Source organism: Acinonyx jubatus, chromosome B4 (assembly GCF_027475565.1).
Source record: "Acinonyx jubatus isolate Ajub_Pintada_27869175 chromosome B4, VMU_Ajub_asm_v1.0, whole genome shotgun sequence".
NCBI lineage: Eukaryota > Metazoa > Chordata > Mammalia > Carnivora > Felidae > Acinonyx > Acinonyx jubatus.
In genome coordinates, this window is record NC_069387.1 from 65796258 (window position 1) to 65815261 (window position 19004).

General features: G+C 35.7%; 2 protein-coding genes across 2 annotated transcripts in view; one reads left to right on the plus strand and one right to left on the minus strand.

The window, feature by feature from the left end:
* The first annotated feature begins 1256 nt into the window (after window positions 1–1256).
* CB4H12orf40 (chromosome B4 C12orf40 homolog) overlaps window positions 1257–19004 on the plus strand; it is a 165483-nt gene continuing 147735 nt past the window's right edge. The window contains exon 1 of the mRNA XM_015085066.3: window positions 1257–1305. The gene's annotated coding sequence lies outside the window, so the exon portion shown is untranslated. The remainder of the gene's footprint in view (window positions 1306–19004) is intronic.
* ABCD2 (ATP binding cassette subfamily D member 2) overlaps window positions 6766–19004 on the minus strand; it is a 68029-nt gene continuing 55790 nt past the window's right edge. The window contains exons 9-10 of the mRNA XM_015085074.3: window positions 15863–15988; window positions 6766–10345 (exon numbers count right to left, since the gene is read on the minus strand). Coding sequence (XP_014940560.1) covers window positions 10126–10345; window positions 15863–15988 — 346 coding nt within the window. The 3' untranslated portion in view covers window positions 6766–10125. The remainder of the gene's footprint in view (window positions 10346–15862; window positions 15989–19004) is intronic.

The following is a 19004-nucleotide window of genomic DNA, read 5'->3' on the forward strand; positions in this document are numbered from 1 at the left end:
GGAAAGAGGAGCTAGTTATTAGAAAGTGGTTTAGATGGGCTTCAGGGCTGGCAATGCCCTATTTATTAACTTGGGTGGTTAGACTGGTATTCAGTTTGTGATAACATAGTGTGTATACCCTGTATATTTATGTTTTGTGAAGTTTTTGGTATTTGTATAATATCACACTTAAAAACATTTTTTAAAGTTTTTGTTTGTTTTTTTTTTAATGTTTATTTTTGAGAGAAAGAGACAGAATGTGAGCAGGGAGGGGCAGAGAGAGAGGAAGACACAGAATCTGAAGAAGGCTCCAGGCTCTGAGCTGTCAGCACAGAGCTCGACACCCGGCTCAAACTCACGAGCTGTGAGATCATGACTTGAGCGGAAGTCAGACGCTTAACCCACTGAGCCATCCAGGTGCCCCTGTTTTTTAAGAATAGATTGATGGAGGGCATCTGTTTGTCTCAGTCTGAGCTCTTCAGTCATGGAGCATGAGACTCTTGGTCTGGGGGTTGTGGGTTTGAGCCCCATGTGTAGAGATTACTTAAAAATAACTTTTGTAAAAGTGAATAGATACATGGAGTTATTGGATGGATACAGTAAGATCAGTCAGGAAGCAATGGCAGTAGACCCAGTAGGAGATTTCTACTTGAACCTTGTTAACATGGCAAAGATGGAAAAGGGACTGATTTGAAAGCACTTACTTAGAAGGCAAAATGAACAGGATTTGTTGGTGAATTAGATATGGAGTGTGAGGGGTGAGAAGGTAGCAGGGGTAATTCCTAGGAGCCACCAATTTAGGAAACAAGAGAAGCAGACCTCTGTGTGTCAGAAGGGACAGGGTCAAATGGGTGTGGTTGAGGATAAGTTGTCATCTTTGGTAGTAGAAAGGTAAAGAAAGGGTCAGTCAGAGACCAGCTGTGAGAAAAAGAGAAGGAGGGAGAGTTGGACTTGTTCAGAGAGCAGAGAAAATAGTTGTGGAGAATGGGAAAGTGAGTGAACTAAGGAATGTAGTGGGATTACTGAGTGCTACTGAGATGTCTTTGGTGACCACAAATTTATAGTGAACATTTTACTTTGACGAGTGACTTGTCAGTATTGTTCAGCCACTCTTGTCCAGGCATGAAGAGACTTGGTCACACGTGATTAGAGTTTTTCCAGATGGGTGTGATCAGTATAGTTTTGGGGCATTAAAATCATTCAAAATAGATCAGTAGGATGTTGTGACAAACCTCAATTTTCCATCTTCATCATAAAGGAGGAAGATCTTCAATGGGCACCTGTTCTAAAGTTCCCTGGGAATGTGGGCATTCTCCTCTTGAGAAGGTAAGAGAGAAGATGAGGGAAGTGGGTGTAACAAGGGTACTAGGTCTCCAGGATTACGCTCTTCTCTCTAGGCATACTTTCCAACGTCACTGCCACCACAGTCACATAGTACCATTTCCTCTCTATCTTTCTCTTCATTTTTCTTTTTCTCCAATTCCTTTTTTGGGGATTGTGTGGAAGAAATAAGCATGAAGTAGACACACTGAAGTGGAGGGACCCTGGCAGATGTGGGACGGGACATTCTAAGAAGAAAATTAGTTTCACCTTATTGGGCACAGCAGCGTATACATAGTTTCAGGCTTCAGTAACTAATGGGCCCATTGCGAAGATGGCATGTCCACACGATTTCAGTGATATGCCAGCTATGATTGGCATGAGGCAAAATTGCAGTTTTATCTTTGGCATGTGCCTATCTCCCTTTCTCTTTCTTCTGCCAACGCCTCACCTATTTATTCATTCAGTCATTCAGTCATTTATTCCACAAACATATATTGAGTAACCACCCTTCAACATAAGCTGAGCTTCTTGTCTGCTAGCACCTCACACTTGTGGTTTCTCACCCCCAAAGTATCACCCCTCCCCCCTAAATTAGCCCTCTGTCTTCCGTGACTCTCAAAATCAACCATTTCTGGAAGGATGCTGATTAGATATTTACTTAAATAACTCATAGCAGTAATATGTGTAAATGGTAATAGCTGTAAACATAAGCCAGGCTCTCCCCTAAGCACTTTATAAGGGTGAATACATTTAATCCTCACAACATACTACCAAGTAAGTACCATTATTATCTTCTTGTTAAAAATTAGAAACCTAAGGCATGGAAAGATGAAGCAACAGGTTCAGCAGGGAGTGGCAGAGGTAGGACTCAACCAAGCAGTCTTTCTTCACAGCCTGTGTTCCTAATCACTGCCCAGCATGGCCTACACCTGAGGCTTGTGGTAAGGGTTGGGGAGGAACAATTTCTTCTGCCCTTGAAGGTCCTGCTGGCTGGACTAAAAATCAAGTTGGCATGGGGGTGCCTGGGTGGCTCAGTCAGTTAAGTGTCTGACTTCGGCTCAGGTCATGATCTCACAGTTTGTGAGTTTGAGCCCTGCATCAGGCTCTGTGCTGACAGCTCAGATCCTGAAGCCTGTTTCAGAGTCTGTGTCTCCCTCTTGCTCTCTGCCCCTCCCCTGCTCACGCTCTGTCTCTCTCTCAAAAATAATAAAATAAACATTAAATTTTTTTTAAAAAAAATCAAGTTGGCATGAGACAGATTAACAAGAGAAAATAAAATTTAGTAACATATTTGTGGTGAATTCATACAGACATGGAAATTCCAAAGGCAGTCAGGCAACACGACGCTTACTTGAGCTAAGGAGAGGGGAGAGGGGTCTGAGGATACAAAGGGGAGAAAGACCATTAACAAGGTGAAAGGAGGTGTTTGAAAAACAAAGTTTACCTTATTATGTAGATAAGTTTCTTAGGTAAAGAGGAATATGTTAATAGCTCTCTTCCCTATATAAGCAAGCAGTTCAGGGGGAGGTAAAAAGCTTTTCCTGAATCTGCTGGGTTTTAATTGCTTTTAACTCAAAATAACGTTCACACCAAAGTTGTCCATTTTTGGACGGCCTACCCTTTGCTCTCAAAGAGGCAAGAAGAGATGCTGTGTTCTTACAGGCTCTATTGTGGGTTGTAATTGAAATTTGCTTTCTGCTTTGAATTGACCCCTTTGTTCTTACCATCAGAAGTCCAGTGGTCATTAGGTGGGGTAAGGTTGTTCTCTTGGTACTGAATTTTATATAAACATTAAAGAAAGTAAAAGTCAATTCATGACTAATTTGAGGAAAGACTTCATCTTATTTATTTAATGAGGGTATAGGATCTTTGAACCTGGAGGGGTATTGAGACCTACCCAGGGAAGCAGAAAGAGGAAGGATGTACACTTGTGGTTCCAGAGAGAGAAAATGTGAAGCAGTTAGAGAGGCCATCCAGTTAGATAGTTAATGGGATATCTAATTTCTATTGAATCAGTGAATTAGAAGAAATGTTTGTGAAAATTTTATAATCAGCATCCTGTTGGGAAGATTAAAACCAGAGTATCACTTCTTGACTTACGGTGGAGAGGAGGAGAGAAAGGGGATGAGGCAAATACTAGGTAATCCCCAAGATGCTCAATTTTTCTTTCAGGAGACGAAACCCCCTGCACTTTAGAGTTTTACCTAGCAGTATGGGCTTAATATACAAGAATATGCACTGTTGAAAGAAATGTAAATTTGTGCAGCGACTTATGGAAAATAGTATGGAGGTTCCTGAAAAACTTAAAAACAGTGCTACCATACAATCCAGCAATACACTTCTGGGTATATATCCAGAAGAATCGACAGCAGAGTCTCAAGGAGACAGCTACGCACCCATGTTCATAGCAGTATTATTCACAATAGCCGAAAGGTAGATGCAACCTGCTCTATCAATGGAAGAATAGATAAACTAAATGTGGTATCAACATACGATGGCTTTTATTCAGCCGTAAAGAAGAAGGAAATCCTGTCACATGCCACAATATGGATGAAAGCTTAAGGACATTATGCTAAATGAAATAAGCCAGTCACAAAAGGACAAATTCTGTTTGGTTCTACTCACATGAAGTACCTAACATAGTCAAATTCATAGAAACAGAAAGTAGAATGATGGTTACTAGGGACTGGAGAGGGGGAGAAAGAGGAGTTATTGTTTAGTGGATATAGAGTTTCCAATTTGTAAGATGATATGTTTCACAATGAGAATGTACTTAACATTCTGAACCCTAACTTGAAAATGGTTAAGATGGTAAACTTTGTTATGTTTTTTATCACAATAGAAAAATATTTTTTTTCACTACTTAAGTCTCAAAATAATTACGCTGTTTTTATATTAAGCTTCTAGACTGTGTGTGTGTGTGTGTGTGTGTGTGAGAGAGAGAGAGAGAGAGAGAGAGAGAGAGAGACAGACAGACAGACAGAGACACAGAGAGAGAGAGAGACAGAGAAGTTGCAGGACAATATATGTATCTGCTTGGATCTACATTAACCTCCCTTATGTAAACCCTATGTTTGTGGATCTTGGAAAGCTGTTGCATGGAGCCACAAGTTAGCCCAAATAAGGGGACTTTGACATTTACTCCCTCAGTCTTTATCACTCTTGAGTTATCAATATCTGCATGTTGCAAAAGGGCACTTTCTATTAGCTTTCCGAAAAGATGGCATCTTATCTAGGACCTCTTTTACCTCATCCTTATGTGAGTCCCTAGGCACTACAAACTTCTGTAGTTTTATACATTTACATGATTTTTAGGCCCAATTCATTTTTTTTCATATAGAAATTGATTGAACTTTATTGAGACTTGTTATGTGGCCTGATATGTGATCAAATTTGCAAATGTTCCATTTGGGATTTTAAAACATGTGCATTCTATTTTTGTGTGTGCACAACTTCATATATACATATATACTTACATTCATTTTATATATATTCATTAGAATAAACTTTTCTATTTTTTAATTAGTAAAGGATTTATAGGCCCAATAAATTTTAATTAAGTTTAATACATTCAATAGATAAAAGTTGAATAATATATTTGATACATAAGGTTGCCTCCTATTTTGTATCATCTATAATTAGATGATTTGGCAAGTGAATATTTAGTGTTTAATATTTCATTGTTTCATAGTTGCATTATCTATATTATAGGTATTAAATCACATAAGAACACGTAAGGTAAATATTTAATCACTTTATCTTCTACATTGGGTAACAAGTACTGAGATAGAACATATAATTTTAATTGTACTTAATTTTAGAAGCCTTGTGTATTCACTTTTACAATTATTATTTATTTTAAATTTAATTTTTGCTCTTTAGAATTATCCTGCTACAGTTATCTGTATTTTGTGTTAACACAAGAGCAGTACTTTTCATTGTACCTAACTGGTTCACTTTACATGACCTGAACTTGAGAAGCTGTTTCTCAGGTTTCAAGAAAACGTGCTAAATGCATGGGAGCACCTACTGGTGAAGGATGATATAGTCCTGCAGACTGGTTTTAATTGGACCTTGTCATTTAGACCAAGTTAGAGGGCATGAGGATTATGAAGCCTTTAAATGTGTAATCAAGGGAATGTTGCTGCCAGAAAATGCTTATTGCTTAAATGTTGCAACAGAGCTGTCCTAGGCAGGAAATACAAGAATTGAGAAGATACTACAAAACAAATATGCCATTTAGATGGGAACATAACTTCTAACAGGCATACAATTGTTTACTATTGATGTACTAAAACGTTTCATGAGGACTGAGACCAGGTCTGTGTTGTTCACTTAAAATCCCTAGCACAATAAATTGTACCTTGAATGTGTCAATAAATATTTACTGAATGAATGAATGAATGAATGTTAACCGGTTTGGACATTTCTTCTTCAAAACATTTGAAAATCTGCCTTTTGTTCTCTTTCTCTCATAGGACTGCATCCAACATTTATAATAAAAACAGTGAAAATACAATTTAAGTGACAAATTTCTGTTTTAGATGAAAAAAAATGCATGTTTGGTTAACCAGAAACCTTGAGCCAGTTAAAAATATACTTATAACTTAAGAGTTTAAAAGTTTAGAGTTTAAAACAATGATAATGACAAATTGACCTAAACTAATTAAAATGCAAGTGATGGGAGTTACATGGCTTTGTAATCCAATATTGCTAGGTTTAAATTTCAGCTCTATAGCTGTAGCTGTATGAGGTTGGATGAATTACTTAACCTGTCCTCACTTTCCACTTTTATTGAATTAGTTTTGTGAAGATGTAATAAGTCAATATGTATCAACGCTTTCTGCCTTCTTGGTAAATAATAAATAGTAGCTATTGAGTTTTTCTCTCAGGGTACTCATTTTCCTAATTTTCAATGAACGGTAAGCTTCTTTGTACAGGGACCATATTTTATTTATTCCTAGAACCTAGCACAGTGCCTGGCATAGGCTGGTACTTAATAAGTAAGTATGTGTTGAATTAATAAAGAAAATAAATATTTAAGCAACTATTTGGGGACTATTGTTCATAGCACTACATACAGTTGTACACCACACAACTTGTAAATGAGGTGTATATAGACACACTCAGCAAAGTCATTTAAAATATAGAAATAAGGTGTTTTCTACCACTGGAATAATTTGTAATTCCTTTGATTAATCAAACGTTTTTTAATGATTATTAAGGAATTCACAAGAAATGTTGAGCTCAAGCAACTGCACATTGGAGACTATATCATAGAGCATTCACAAATAGCCACATTCTAGATTAGCTACATAGTTATTTTTACCATTAAGGACATTTTTCTCACTTGCTTTCATTAACACAAGCCCTGTGTATAAGTATAGGCAACTGGTTTTGAACATTTCACAATAAAAACTGTAAAGCAGTTTTGTATTTGGTAATCAAGAAAGGCACCAACAATGAAGAAGGAATTTGCTTTTAATAAAAATATTTTTTGCATCCATCTGAAAGTTCTCATGTGGCAAACATGACAAGTACAACTCTAAAACATATTCGACATACCTAAGGGTATATCAGCAGAAATGTAAATACCCTGGGGTCTATGGAAGTACTTCACATTTCTAAATGAGACCCATATTTGCCATAATGTAATTCTTTCAAAGGTATCTCTTTTAATCAATGGTTTGATCATCATTACCATATTCTGCACACCTCAGAAGTGTGTAACATTTTCCGGATTTTGGGTTCCAATGTGTCACAAATTTTTCTAGGCTTATGGAATCAAAAACTATTCCAAAAAGATTTTAATAGGCGACGCCTATCGCCAAATATGAAATTATACTTGGAACCAAAGTCTCAAATAAAAAACTAACATGTTCATTTATACATTTACTGGAAAAGCATAATTTGAAACAAAACCCAAATTACTGTCGAGGAAAACCTTCCCCATTGTAAACAAATGTAAACTTAGGCTGAATATCGGGATATGTCATTGTCCTTGAGATTACCGGAGAGGGATTTTTAAACATTATCTTGTTTACAAGAACGCACACAATTTTAGATTCATGCTTGGCCTAACACTACATGCTGGAGAAATAAAATGCAACATTTTTATAGAATGCAACTTATTTTCCAAGTTGGAAGTTAGCCAAAAATTGCACATTTAAAAATCAATCTCCATAAACTTACAGCTTTCTTTGACAAAAAACCCAAAAAACCCAGAAGTCAAAAGTTTGGGTAAATCGATAACCTGGTAAAAGTAGTAAAAGTAAAAGTAGTAAAGTAGTTTGAAAATTGAAATATCCTTTCTTTTTCTTTTCATCTACCCTTTGCTGTATTCAAAGATGGCTATTTGATATCTTAATCTTGTTCATGTTTTTTTGTAAAATGTAACTATAAGAATAGCAAAATATGGTATACCCATTGGACCATTTTGGAAACAGTTAGATGGTACATCAACACAAATTGAAATCACAGATTTTTTTTCCCCTCCAAGTTGGAGGATATTGGTCCTTGATGAAAATTCAGAAAATAAATAGGCACAAAAATCTCATGTAAACCATGTTTCTCTTAGAATTTTAACATTTAAATTACAGTGTGTACAGTTGTTAGTACAGAATTTTAAACATCCTTGAATCCTGTACATTATAAATAATGAATCTTACTTCAGCTCATTGATAGGATGTATCAAATAAGGGCTAATTACAAATCTAATATTTGTTTTGGCATTCATTTCTAGGTTTCAAAACAATATATCAGGTCCTAAATGCTTTATATTTCAAATTGTGAAAATTAAGGCATGGAAATTATGCACATATTTCAAATGAGGACTTTTCATTTTCTTCCTGTACCTTTAAGAGTTAACAAGACACTTGCCTCTGACTGTTTCCTACAGCAGGATAAGCTGAATACCCACTAACACAGAAGTTAAGATTAATGGATGATTTTTATCAAGTTTAAATTTTGGGTCCATGCATTTTTTTGAAACTTTGACACTTGCCTCACTGAGTACCTGAAGATACTAACAGAAAAACCTAGACAGATGTACTGATTATGATTTTCTACTGACTTCCTTCATACAAGATGGTTACATTTGTTGATAACTAAACATGTCTTGATTAGCATGGAAGAATTGCAAATGTGAACACATCATGATGTTCTACTACAGTGATCATGAATGACTTCTGGGTACTCTACCGCCTGATAAAGTCTGAGAATCACTGACTTAGCATCTCTTATGATTGTGTCTAAGTATGTAAATAAAATCCAAAACCGCTAACAACTGATCACTCTCATTTTTCCTGGCCTGTCAATGTGGTGGCATAGGCAGTAGGAGATTAAAATGCCAGTTCTGGATTTTGTATTTCCAACTCCAGGGCACATGAATAGATCAGCTTTATTTCACATGGATTATTCCATGCAGATTCTTTCTCATTACATTCAATAAATATTAAAATTTATCTATAACACAACTAATTTCCCTTCTGATTGCTGGCTATAGAGGTACATCAATATTGAGTATGAGTGTATAGTTGCTGAAAAATTTGCTAACTTTCTTGGTTCATTTTAAACCACAGACCAATGACCTTTCCACTTTGTATGTAATTTCCATGTCTTGTAAACAATAACCACATAGTAACAGCCCTTTCATTACCAAATTTATTTTCTTTTCAACATCTCATCTAACTTTTATTGATATTACAGTCCAGTTAGATTTCAAGGATAATAGTAGAAAGTGGAAATAGCAATGATCAAGGAATCAGGAGAACTTTATTTGATCCTTGGATCTGTCCCTAAATAAATTGCATAATTAAGGCAAGTCTGAGTGTCAATTTCCACAAACGCGAAGTAGGCAAAGAATATTTGCCTCAATAGATTGACATAAGAATTAAAATGAAATGATATAAATGAGGATTGTAAATTCTAAAGTGCTATTTCAAGTGTGCTATTACTACTGTGATTTGGAGAACCCCTATATTCCATGATAGCGCTATTATTTAAAAATGTGGTGGACTCCTCCTCTGAGCACAAAAACAAGCTGAGTATTTCTAGACAGAAGTTGCAGTAGAAAATGCTGCCAAGCAAAGTAACAGGCTGAGACATACGTTGTTTGGATACTCCTTTTCTGTATTGGCCATTCTCTTTTTAAAACGAAAGGGTTTATTAACAAATATGTAAGATTCTCATTAAGACTAATTTGTTATGTGTCCACATTAAGATGCTGAAAATCTAAAATTTAAAGATATGGCACTTTACACACATACAGCCATGCTTCTTTCTTTCAACCACTGCCATTAAAATAATTTTTTTCATATTGACATTATTTATCAAACTGTCAGCTATTTTGTATGCAGGTTTAGTTGACCACTCGCAATGATGAACATGAATTCTAGCTATTAAACCTAATAACCATAAATGGACTGAGGCATTACTCAAACTTCTAATTTTATGCACCTGTTTTCAAACCAAATAATGTTCTTAAGTTGTTCCATTCTCAAGATATCTCCCATGTTTGTTAAGAACTTCAGATGCATCACATACACATAGCAAATCTGGTATTCATCATAAATTCACCTAGAAAATCTTGTTTCACAGGTGAACTAGGCCGTCACTAGGAATTAGTATAAGCGAGAATGACTAATCTCACATAATGCATTTGTTTATTTTCCTCTGAAAAGTCAGATCATATATTTCCTTGATGCTAAAGTCTTATAAAACATTCCTTCCTTTTTCTCTGTGCTTAAACACAATGCATGCAACATAACAGAGTGTCTCTGAGCCTTTACCTAAAAATTAACTTTTAAAACATGTCAAAACAAATTAGGATGTCTCATCTTCGGTTTTGATTGTTTTCAGCACTGAGTCTTCTCCCAAAATTTTACATAGTTCATTGAGTCTCTGCTGCATTTTGGGAATTCCAGCTAGCTGAGATTCTAGCTTTTGTTTTTCTTCACTGAGTGTTAAACGGATAGCGGTATCCAATTGTTCAAAGCGCCAGCCTCCTTCACCATCAAACTGTAATAAATGAGTGTGGTATTTCCTGCATGATCAAAATGAAATTATATTATTAGCAATAATTGTGAAAAGCCATTTTAGGTTTATCATTCCAGTTGGTATCCAAAGGCAAATTTTAAGTAAGGTGACTGTTATACATTTGATTTTCAAGAATCCCTCATGAGGTTAAGTATTATAATCTTTTTAATTTCAAAAGTCACTAATCTCTTGGGAATTCCATTGCTTATATTTATCTTATATTCTGAATATATACGAACTTCAAAGGAAGATATGCTGTTTGTATCTATTTATCTTCAGAACCAAGTATGGCCCCTAAATAAATATCAAAGCTTAGTTAGAATGGGAATAAGGAAAGCAAGCTGAGAGAAGAAAGTAAACTTTTAAAGTTATACAGGGGAAAAAACTAAGAAAAATAAAGGAAATACAATATCAATTCATTAATATACTACCTTTTCGGAATGAATTATTCTACATAAGTAAAAAGTACTCACTAATAAAGTTTTAAAACATTTTTTTAAGAGAGAGAGAGAGAGCGTGCATGTGTGCAAGCTGGGGAGGGGCAGAGGGAGAGGGAGAGAGAGAGAATCTTAAGCAGGTTGCACATCTAGCCGGGAGCCCAATGCGGGACTCCATCTCACAACCATGAGATCGTGACCTGAGCCAAAATCAAGAGTCAGACACTTACCCTCCTGGGCACTCCCCCCAAGCACCCCAGTTTTAAAACATAAAAAAAATGAACTCTTTGATAGAAATCTTTTAAAGATACTTCCATGCCTTCATACAATTTAATATCCTTTCTCATGGCTCTGGTTCATAATTAGAAACTTCAGACAAGTATAGAGATTATTTTATTAATGACACAGGAGATAATCCATGTTGTCCTAAAAAGAGGCTAAGATTACTGGTTTCTGGAATTTGTGGGGGATGTGTGGAGAGAGTAATGCTAGCAGAGTTGGCCTTGCATTGCTGTGTCCCTGCATTTTGTCACTTTCCTGACGTGGCGCATACTCCTATGTGTCCTCAGTTTTCCTGTCTTTTCCTTCCAGTTTTTGTTGCTTCTTGATCCCTTTTAAGCACTCATCTGTCATTATTTACTATAATCAGTGGGCTTATTTCAAGTAAATTCACTTCCTTTTTTAAACTTGAGATATGATTCACATAACACAAACTCATCCTTTTAAGTGTAAAATTCAGTGATTTTTAGTTTATTCAGAAGCTCATGTGACCATCACTACTATCCAATTCCAGAATATTTTCTTCACCCCCAAAAAAAACCCCATACCTATTAGCGGTCCTTCCCCTTTCCCTGCTCTGCTCAACCCCTCCCAACCATCAATTTTCTTTCTGTGTCTCTGGATTTGTCTATTCTAGACATTTCATATACATACAATTATATAATACATGGCTTTTTGTGACTGACTTCTTTCACTCAAAATGATTTCAAAGTTCATCTAAGTTGGAGCATGTATTAGTACTTCCTTCATTTTTATGGCTGAATAATATTCCATTGTATGGATTTGCACATTTTGTTGATCTATTCATCAGTTGTAGGACCTGTGGTTTCATCTCATTTTGATTAGATGGTTTTATCATGCTGTAAGATGAGGAAATTAACCTGGGTTAAACTGTGTCTAAAAGAATAAAATCACTCTCAAGATGAAGGTTGAAAGTTCATATGCTTGATAACATATGACAGAGATTAATGATCTTTATATATATATATATATATATATATATATATATATATATATATATATATATATATTCCTGGGCTTTTCCTAACTTTGGATGTACAGCTGGGAGCAATTTCAGAATGCAGTAGTTCTGATCTTGGGCAACTTTTATCTTCAAGGTATAATGAAGGTTTGGCTCGTCCCTCCCATCTCACAACATCATTTGATTTCTACATGGGAGGAAGAAAATGTATGGGTGTTTCATTACCTGAGATTCAAAGGTGTGTCCTACATAATGGGCTAAATAGTATTTCAGGATTTGCTTAAGAGGATTTTACAGGAAACTACTATATTAACTGAGACTCAGAGATAATCTACAGACTTTCTGCACAAATCGAGTCAAGCTTAGGAAAGTGGTAGATACAAAGCTATAATTCTATCCAGGAATCAAATAAGTTAATAAGCTCTTATAATTTTTGACATTTTTATACACTGATATTGATTTTAATCTTTACAATCAATAATTACTACTTTGCTGTCTTGGGGAAAATGTAATACAGTTTTCCTTCATCTGGTATCTTTTCAGGGAAAATAAGAATTTCATCTAGGGAGAAAGGTTAATCAGAAATGATAGATTTCTTCAACCTAAAATGCCTAAATTAATTCATACTGCAGAAGTAACATAATTTTTAGTTTTATGGGGAAATGTACTATGAATAGCTACAATTAAAAACATGTTTTTCTCATTAAAAGGCATAAAATTACAGATTTTGTTATTAGCTTAAAAAAATATCTGTCCTCTATACACCTATTAGAATGGCCAAAATCCAGGACCCTATAACACCAAGTGCCAACAAGGCTGTGGAGCAACAGAAACTCTCATTCATTGCTTGTTGGAATGCAAAATGGTACAGCCACTTTGGCAGACAATTTTTCAGTTTCCTACCGAACTAAACACACTCTTATTATATGATCCAGCAATTGCACTCCTTGATATTACCCGAAGGAGTTGAGAAAACTTGTGTCCACCTAAAAACCCTCATATGAATGTTTACAGCAGGTTTATTCATAATTTCCCAAACTGTAAGCAACCAAGATGTCCTTTAGTAGGTGAATGGATAAATAAACTGTCTACATCCAAACAATGGAATATTATTCAGTGCTAAAAAGAAATGAGGTTTCAAGCGATAAAAAGACATGGAGGAAACTTCTATGAGTATTACTAAGTGAAAGAAGCCAAACTGAAAAGGCTACATACTGTATGATTCCAGCCATATGACATTCTGAAAAAAGCAAAACTATGGAGGCATTAAAGATCAGTGGTTTCCAGAGCTTGAGGAAAGAGAGGGATGAATAGGCAGAGCACAGAAAATTTTTAGAGCAGTTAAAATCCTCTATACAATACTGTAATGATGGATATATGCAACTAAAAATTTGTTCCAACCCACAGACTGTACATCACCAAGAGTGACCCTAATGTAAATTATGGACTTTGGGTCATAATGATGTGTCAGTGTAGGTTCATTAATCATAGCAAATGTTTCATTTTATTGTGGATAGCTATGCATATGTAGGGGCAGAGTATATGGGATATTTCTGTCTCTTCCTGTCAGTTTATTGTAACATACTAAATTACTCTAAATAAAGTATTTAAAATCACAGCAACCAAAACCTATTTATTCCTTCAATTGAGAAAAAAAAAATGAGTGAATGTTTCCAATGCCTTTTTAGGCTTCTTGAATAAGGAACTGAGTGACGTAATAACATGATAAATTAATTGATAGAGGTCAGAAAATTACCAGAACTAAGACATAACTCCATGTTATCCTAACATGTGATCAATTAGGAAGCATGTCTGGAAATGGCAAGTGTATACCAGAAAGGGTTCAAGAGTTCTGGCGTGGTTCTATGCCATCGCTGATTCAGGGATTTATAGACAAATGTCGTAATTGTTGTGGAGATCCAGTTCCTGTTGGTTTTCTCCAGGGAAAAGTCAGAGGAATCACATTCATTGCCATGTACTCATCCTGGACTAGATCCAGACTGCTTCTGGAGAGATTTTATCACTCCAGATGCTAATTAGTTCTTAATGACAGAGAGACAAACCACAAAGTTCTATAGAAAGGGTCATTTCATGAAATGCTCTATTTTCAGGTTAACTCTCTGCAGGGAAAAATTATGAAAAATCTGAATGTTTAAATGAAGACAAAACAGGTTATTATCTTCTCAATAGAAGTACAGAATCAAAGAATTTTCAACAATGAAAGCCTGATCTAAACTGAATACTCAGTTTACTCACAATTTTACGGTAAGTATTCTCTATACAGTGGAAGTTCTAGAATGCCTTCTAGGATTAACTCAAATAAAGCTGGTTACTTAGCCTAGGTTTGAAGTCACCTACGTGATGGAGGCTTTGGCACAGAATGTGATTAGCCACCTGCTACAGAATACTCCAGCTAGAGAGAGAGGAAAAGTCCTGCCTGTCCCTTGGGAAATATGAGGCTAAAGCATATAGAATCCACAGTAGTAACTAATATGTCAAAAGAAAAGATTTTGATTGATGAAACAAATACCAAAGTAGTGGAGTGTAGTATAAATGAACAGTGTTTTTATGGCTTATATATAAGGTGCATTTTGAGCTCCTTATACTAACTAGAGCAGCATACTATAGTATAGAGTGATCATGGTAAGTTACTTTTCTCATTTTTCTAGTTCTCAGTTTCTTAATCATAAAATGGGAATAATTAGACTATCTATAATCTCTATAGGGTTGTTATGAGACTTGAATAAAATGAGCCTGGACCAGAATAGGTGCTGAATCTGCACTATCAACTATTATTATGGTTATCAATCAATGGGAAAAGTAGGGGAATGGTAAAAATAGTGTTGCCATTTCTTTAAATATGGGAAATCTCATTAGGTTTAATGGGATAATATTTAGAAAATATTTTCAATTTTCCTTAAAACAAAAGCAAAAAAAAAAAAAAGCTTTTTTTCCCTTGTGTTTTCTCCAACTTAATCATCTGTAGGAATAGTATGTTGTGCAGGTTTTTTCCTGGATTTTGAAAAAAGGGGTAAAAAGATGATATAAAATTACATAAATATATTCATTCCTAGTACACACTATGGATTATGAATATTTTCAGTTAAACACACTTGATTTTTCCACTGTTTTTCAGAATTATTGGAATGTGATAATAGTTTTTAAATAGCACATATATGTTACGATGTGAGGTTTGGGATATCTCTACAACTAGTGTGCAACTTAACAGAAATATAGGTAGAATAAGTGAAGTATCCGATGCTCTATAGTGACAGTTTAGGCAAAGTTGCTCTTTTTAAAAAAATTTTTTTAATTTTTTATTTTGAGAGAGAGAGAGAATACACACGTGTGTATGCACATGAACTGGGGAGGAGCAGAGAGACAGAGTGAGAGAAAGAATCTCAAGCAGTCTCAGCACTGTCAGTGCCAAGCCTGACGTGGGGCTCGATATCATGAACTGAGAAATCATGACCTGTGCCGAAATCAAGAGTTGGTTGCCAATCGACTGAGCTACCTAGGCACCCCTAGGCAAAGCTACTATTTAAGAAATATAGAGGGTTGCCTGAGTGGCTTAGTTGGTTGAGCATCCAACTCTTGATTTTGGCTCAGGTCATGATCCTAGGTTGTGAGATCCAGCCTTAGGTCATGCTCCAGGCTGATTATGGAGCCTGCTTGAGATTCTCTCTCTCTCTCTCTCTCTCTCTTTTCCTTTGCCCCTCTCCCCTGCTTGCATGATCTCTTTCTTTCTCTCTCCCTAAACAAAAGAAAAAAAGAAAGAAATATAAAGAAAAACCATCTATTGCAAATTAGCATTGGAAACACTTACCACAGAGAAGGCCTGTGCGTTATAGATAGTAAGGAAATTCCAGCCCCTTTTGCAGCCTGAAATATCTTTCCTTCAACATCAATGCTGACAGCACTGGTACATTCATCCAGTAATGCATATTTTGGTCTTGAAAAAAAATTAACACAAATAAATCAATGGCCTTCCTATTTGAATTATATATCTTTACATGGACAATATGAGTTGCAATGTTAACTTTATTTTTTAATTGTTTAAGCTCTATGCCCAATGTGGAGCTTGAACTCATGACCCTGAGATCAAGAGTAGCATGCTCTATCTACCAACTGAGCCAGCCAGGTGCCCTGCAATGTTAACTTTAAAGGAGCAAAAGAGGGGCGCCTGGGTGGTGCAGTCGGTTGGGCGTCCGACTTCAGCCAGGTCACGATCTCGCGGTCCGTGAGTTCGAGCCCCGCGTCGGGCTCTGGGCTGATGGCTCAGAGCCTGGAGCCTGTTTCCGATTCTGTGTGTCTCCCTCTCTCTCTGCCCCTCCTCCGTTCATGCTCTGTCTCTCTCTGTCCCAAAAATAAATAAACGTTGAAAAAAAAAAAGGTTTAAAGGAGGAAAAGAGTATATGAAATTAGTAAACGTGACAAATGATAAAGTAAAAGAGGGGTCACCCTCCCTCTTTGGATTAGGACATTATATTGTTCTTAAATTTTAAATAGATTTCCTGATGCCTACTCACTATACAATAAGCTTTATTGTTATGCAAATGGGTGAATCATGGGTATGAGACATAGGAAAGATGAGGCAGGTCACTGAGTGCATTTTCCCATAGAAGGCAAGTTCATTCCTGGTGACAGGTTCTGACTAATTACATGAAAAATACATTACAGTAGCTAATTATCAAAAAGGCCAAGGCCCTGTTAGCAAAGATTTATTGAGAAGATAACTTTATCAACAATGTCAGTACCAAAACACTATTAATGGAATTTCATTGCTACAAAATTCTGCAAAAGTAGTATGCCTAATCGGACAAATTTACACTGGCATTTAACCTGGTAATACTGAGACCATGCTTTGCAAATTCTTAAGGGAAAAAAATCAGTAACTGTTTTCTCATTACACTCAGTTAATTACTTTTTCTAGCTCAATTTTTACTTTGGAAAGGAATGTCTACCACTCTCAGAGGTACCTATCATTGGATACCATTTCCTTCTATTTATTCTCTTCCTTTCATCTCACCCCCTGCTCTTATCTTTCTTTCTTTCCCCTTCCCTGTCTTCTTTCAAGAAGAAGACAGGGTCATCTGGACTTTGGGTATATATTTGGTACTCAACAACATGACTTAGCTTGGTCAATGGGACCAAAGGTCAACTCATGCACTGTCATTTATTATTTATTTTAGAGCTGAAAACCAGTATTAAGTATTTTACCAGGACACTGTCCTCCATGAAGATATTCTGATCTTTAAAAATAAATGACACTGAAAAGATAAACGTTGAAACCAGTAGTAATTTCTCCTTCAGCATAATTATTTAGTACTTTAAATTGTTTTTCTATGATCTTATTAATAGGATCTTTTTATCTATTCCAGGATGGGTAGACAAGGCTAATAGATATAGGAGTCAACTTAACTTTAACACCCCATTTGACTTTAACAACTGCTTTCCATGCAAAGAGCTTAAGGATCACTGGACATTCCCCATGACATTAACAGAAATAGTTGTGCTGGGTGGTTTTTGGTTACTGTTCCGGTTTAAGTATTAAGCATTACATTTTTGTCTCAGAGTTGATTACTGTTTTGTGAATAATTTTTTTTAAGTAAAAAAGAGGAAGAAGAAAAGGAAGTATAAAAGAGAGATAAACTTTTCTTTTTCTGTGTGAATCTCCTTCCAGTAATTTAGTTACTTATTGTACTGTGTCGCTTTTTGAGCTAAACAGAGAAGAGATGCCATCTTAGAATTAGAAATAAAGTATATGTCTTACATTCAGTTGTCATAGCAATCCTTAGTCTAGCAGATGTAAGATAGACTGCGTACTTTTGTTTTCTTGGCAGAACTGGGGTATGTGTGTATGTGTATGTGTGTGCATGTGTGTGTGTATTTAAATTAAGCAATAGCTAGAATCTGGGCTGATATAACCAAGTGAAACATTATGTAATATTGTTTCTCAGATTTTCCAATCTTTTTGTTTTGATGTATCATCAGAGGAGGCAGCTTTGTGAAGGATCTACTCTATCCCCCTTAAGACAGAACTCTTCGGATCATTCTTTAAATATTAAAATTAAAATCCTCTCCAAAAGAGTATACTACTGTGATACTTAGTACTCCCTGCCAATGTTCTCCATTTTAGTTAGTTCAGGTCTTTCATACTGCATTCCCATATTGATATTAATCCTTTGGGAACAAGGGAAGGCAGTTTCTCATAATTATTCTTTTCCTTCACTGGATTTGAAATTTCTATTTAATTTTGTTTTTTCTCAACAGATTCTGCTTTCCAACAACTTGCTCATCTTCACTGATCTTTCTATACAGATCACTAAATTTTCCTTCTAGTGGTGTTTGTAACTTGAGCTTATTTAGTCTCACATTATATCCAAAATATTTTAGATACCAAGTATCAACTATTGATTTCAAGTTACAAGTGCTTACAGATCTCTTTGGGTTGAGATTAATGCCTCTTGCTCTTTGTTACAGGGTTTATTTTATTAACACACTGACACAGTGAGAAATTTATGGTCACATTTTACATTCCACCATATTATATTTCACCAGCTATGCTGGTGATCATGTTACTGAATATTTATGGACAAGGCTCAAACAGATTCAGGGTTATAGTGGCTAACAGCTGGTCATAAATGTCAAACAGAAAACTTTACCCTTGAATCTCACCACATCATCTGAGAAAGGGACATTTTAAAATACACTGAACTAAAAGTTCTGAGTTAGCAAATTTTGGTTTCTATTTTTTTTAGTTCACCATATTCTTTTTTTTTAAGTTTTTATTTAAATTCCTGTTAGTTAACACACAGTGTAATATTTGTTTCAGGTGTACAATTAGTGATTCAACACCTCTATACATCACCAGGTGCTCATCACAAGTGCAGTCCTTGATCTACGTCACCTATTTAACCCATACCCCCAACCCACCTCCCTTCTGGTAACCATCAGTTTGTTCTCTA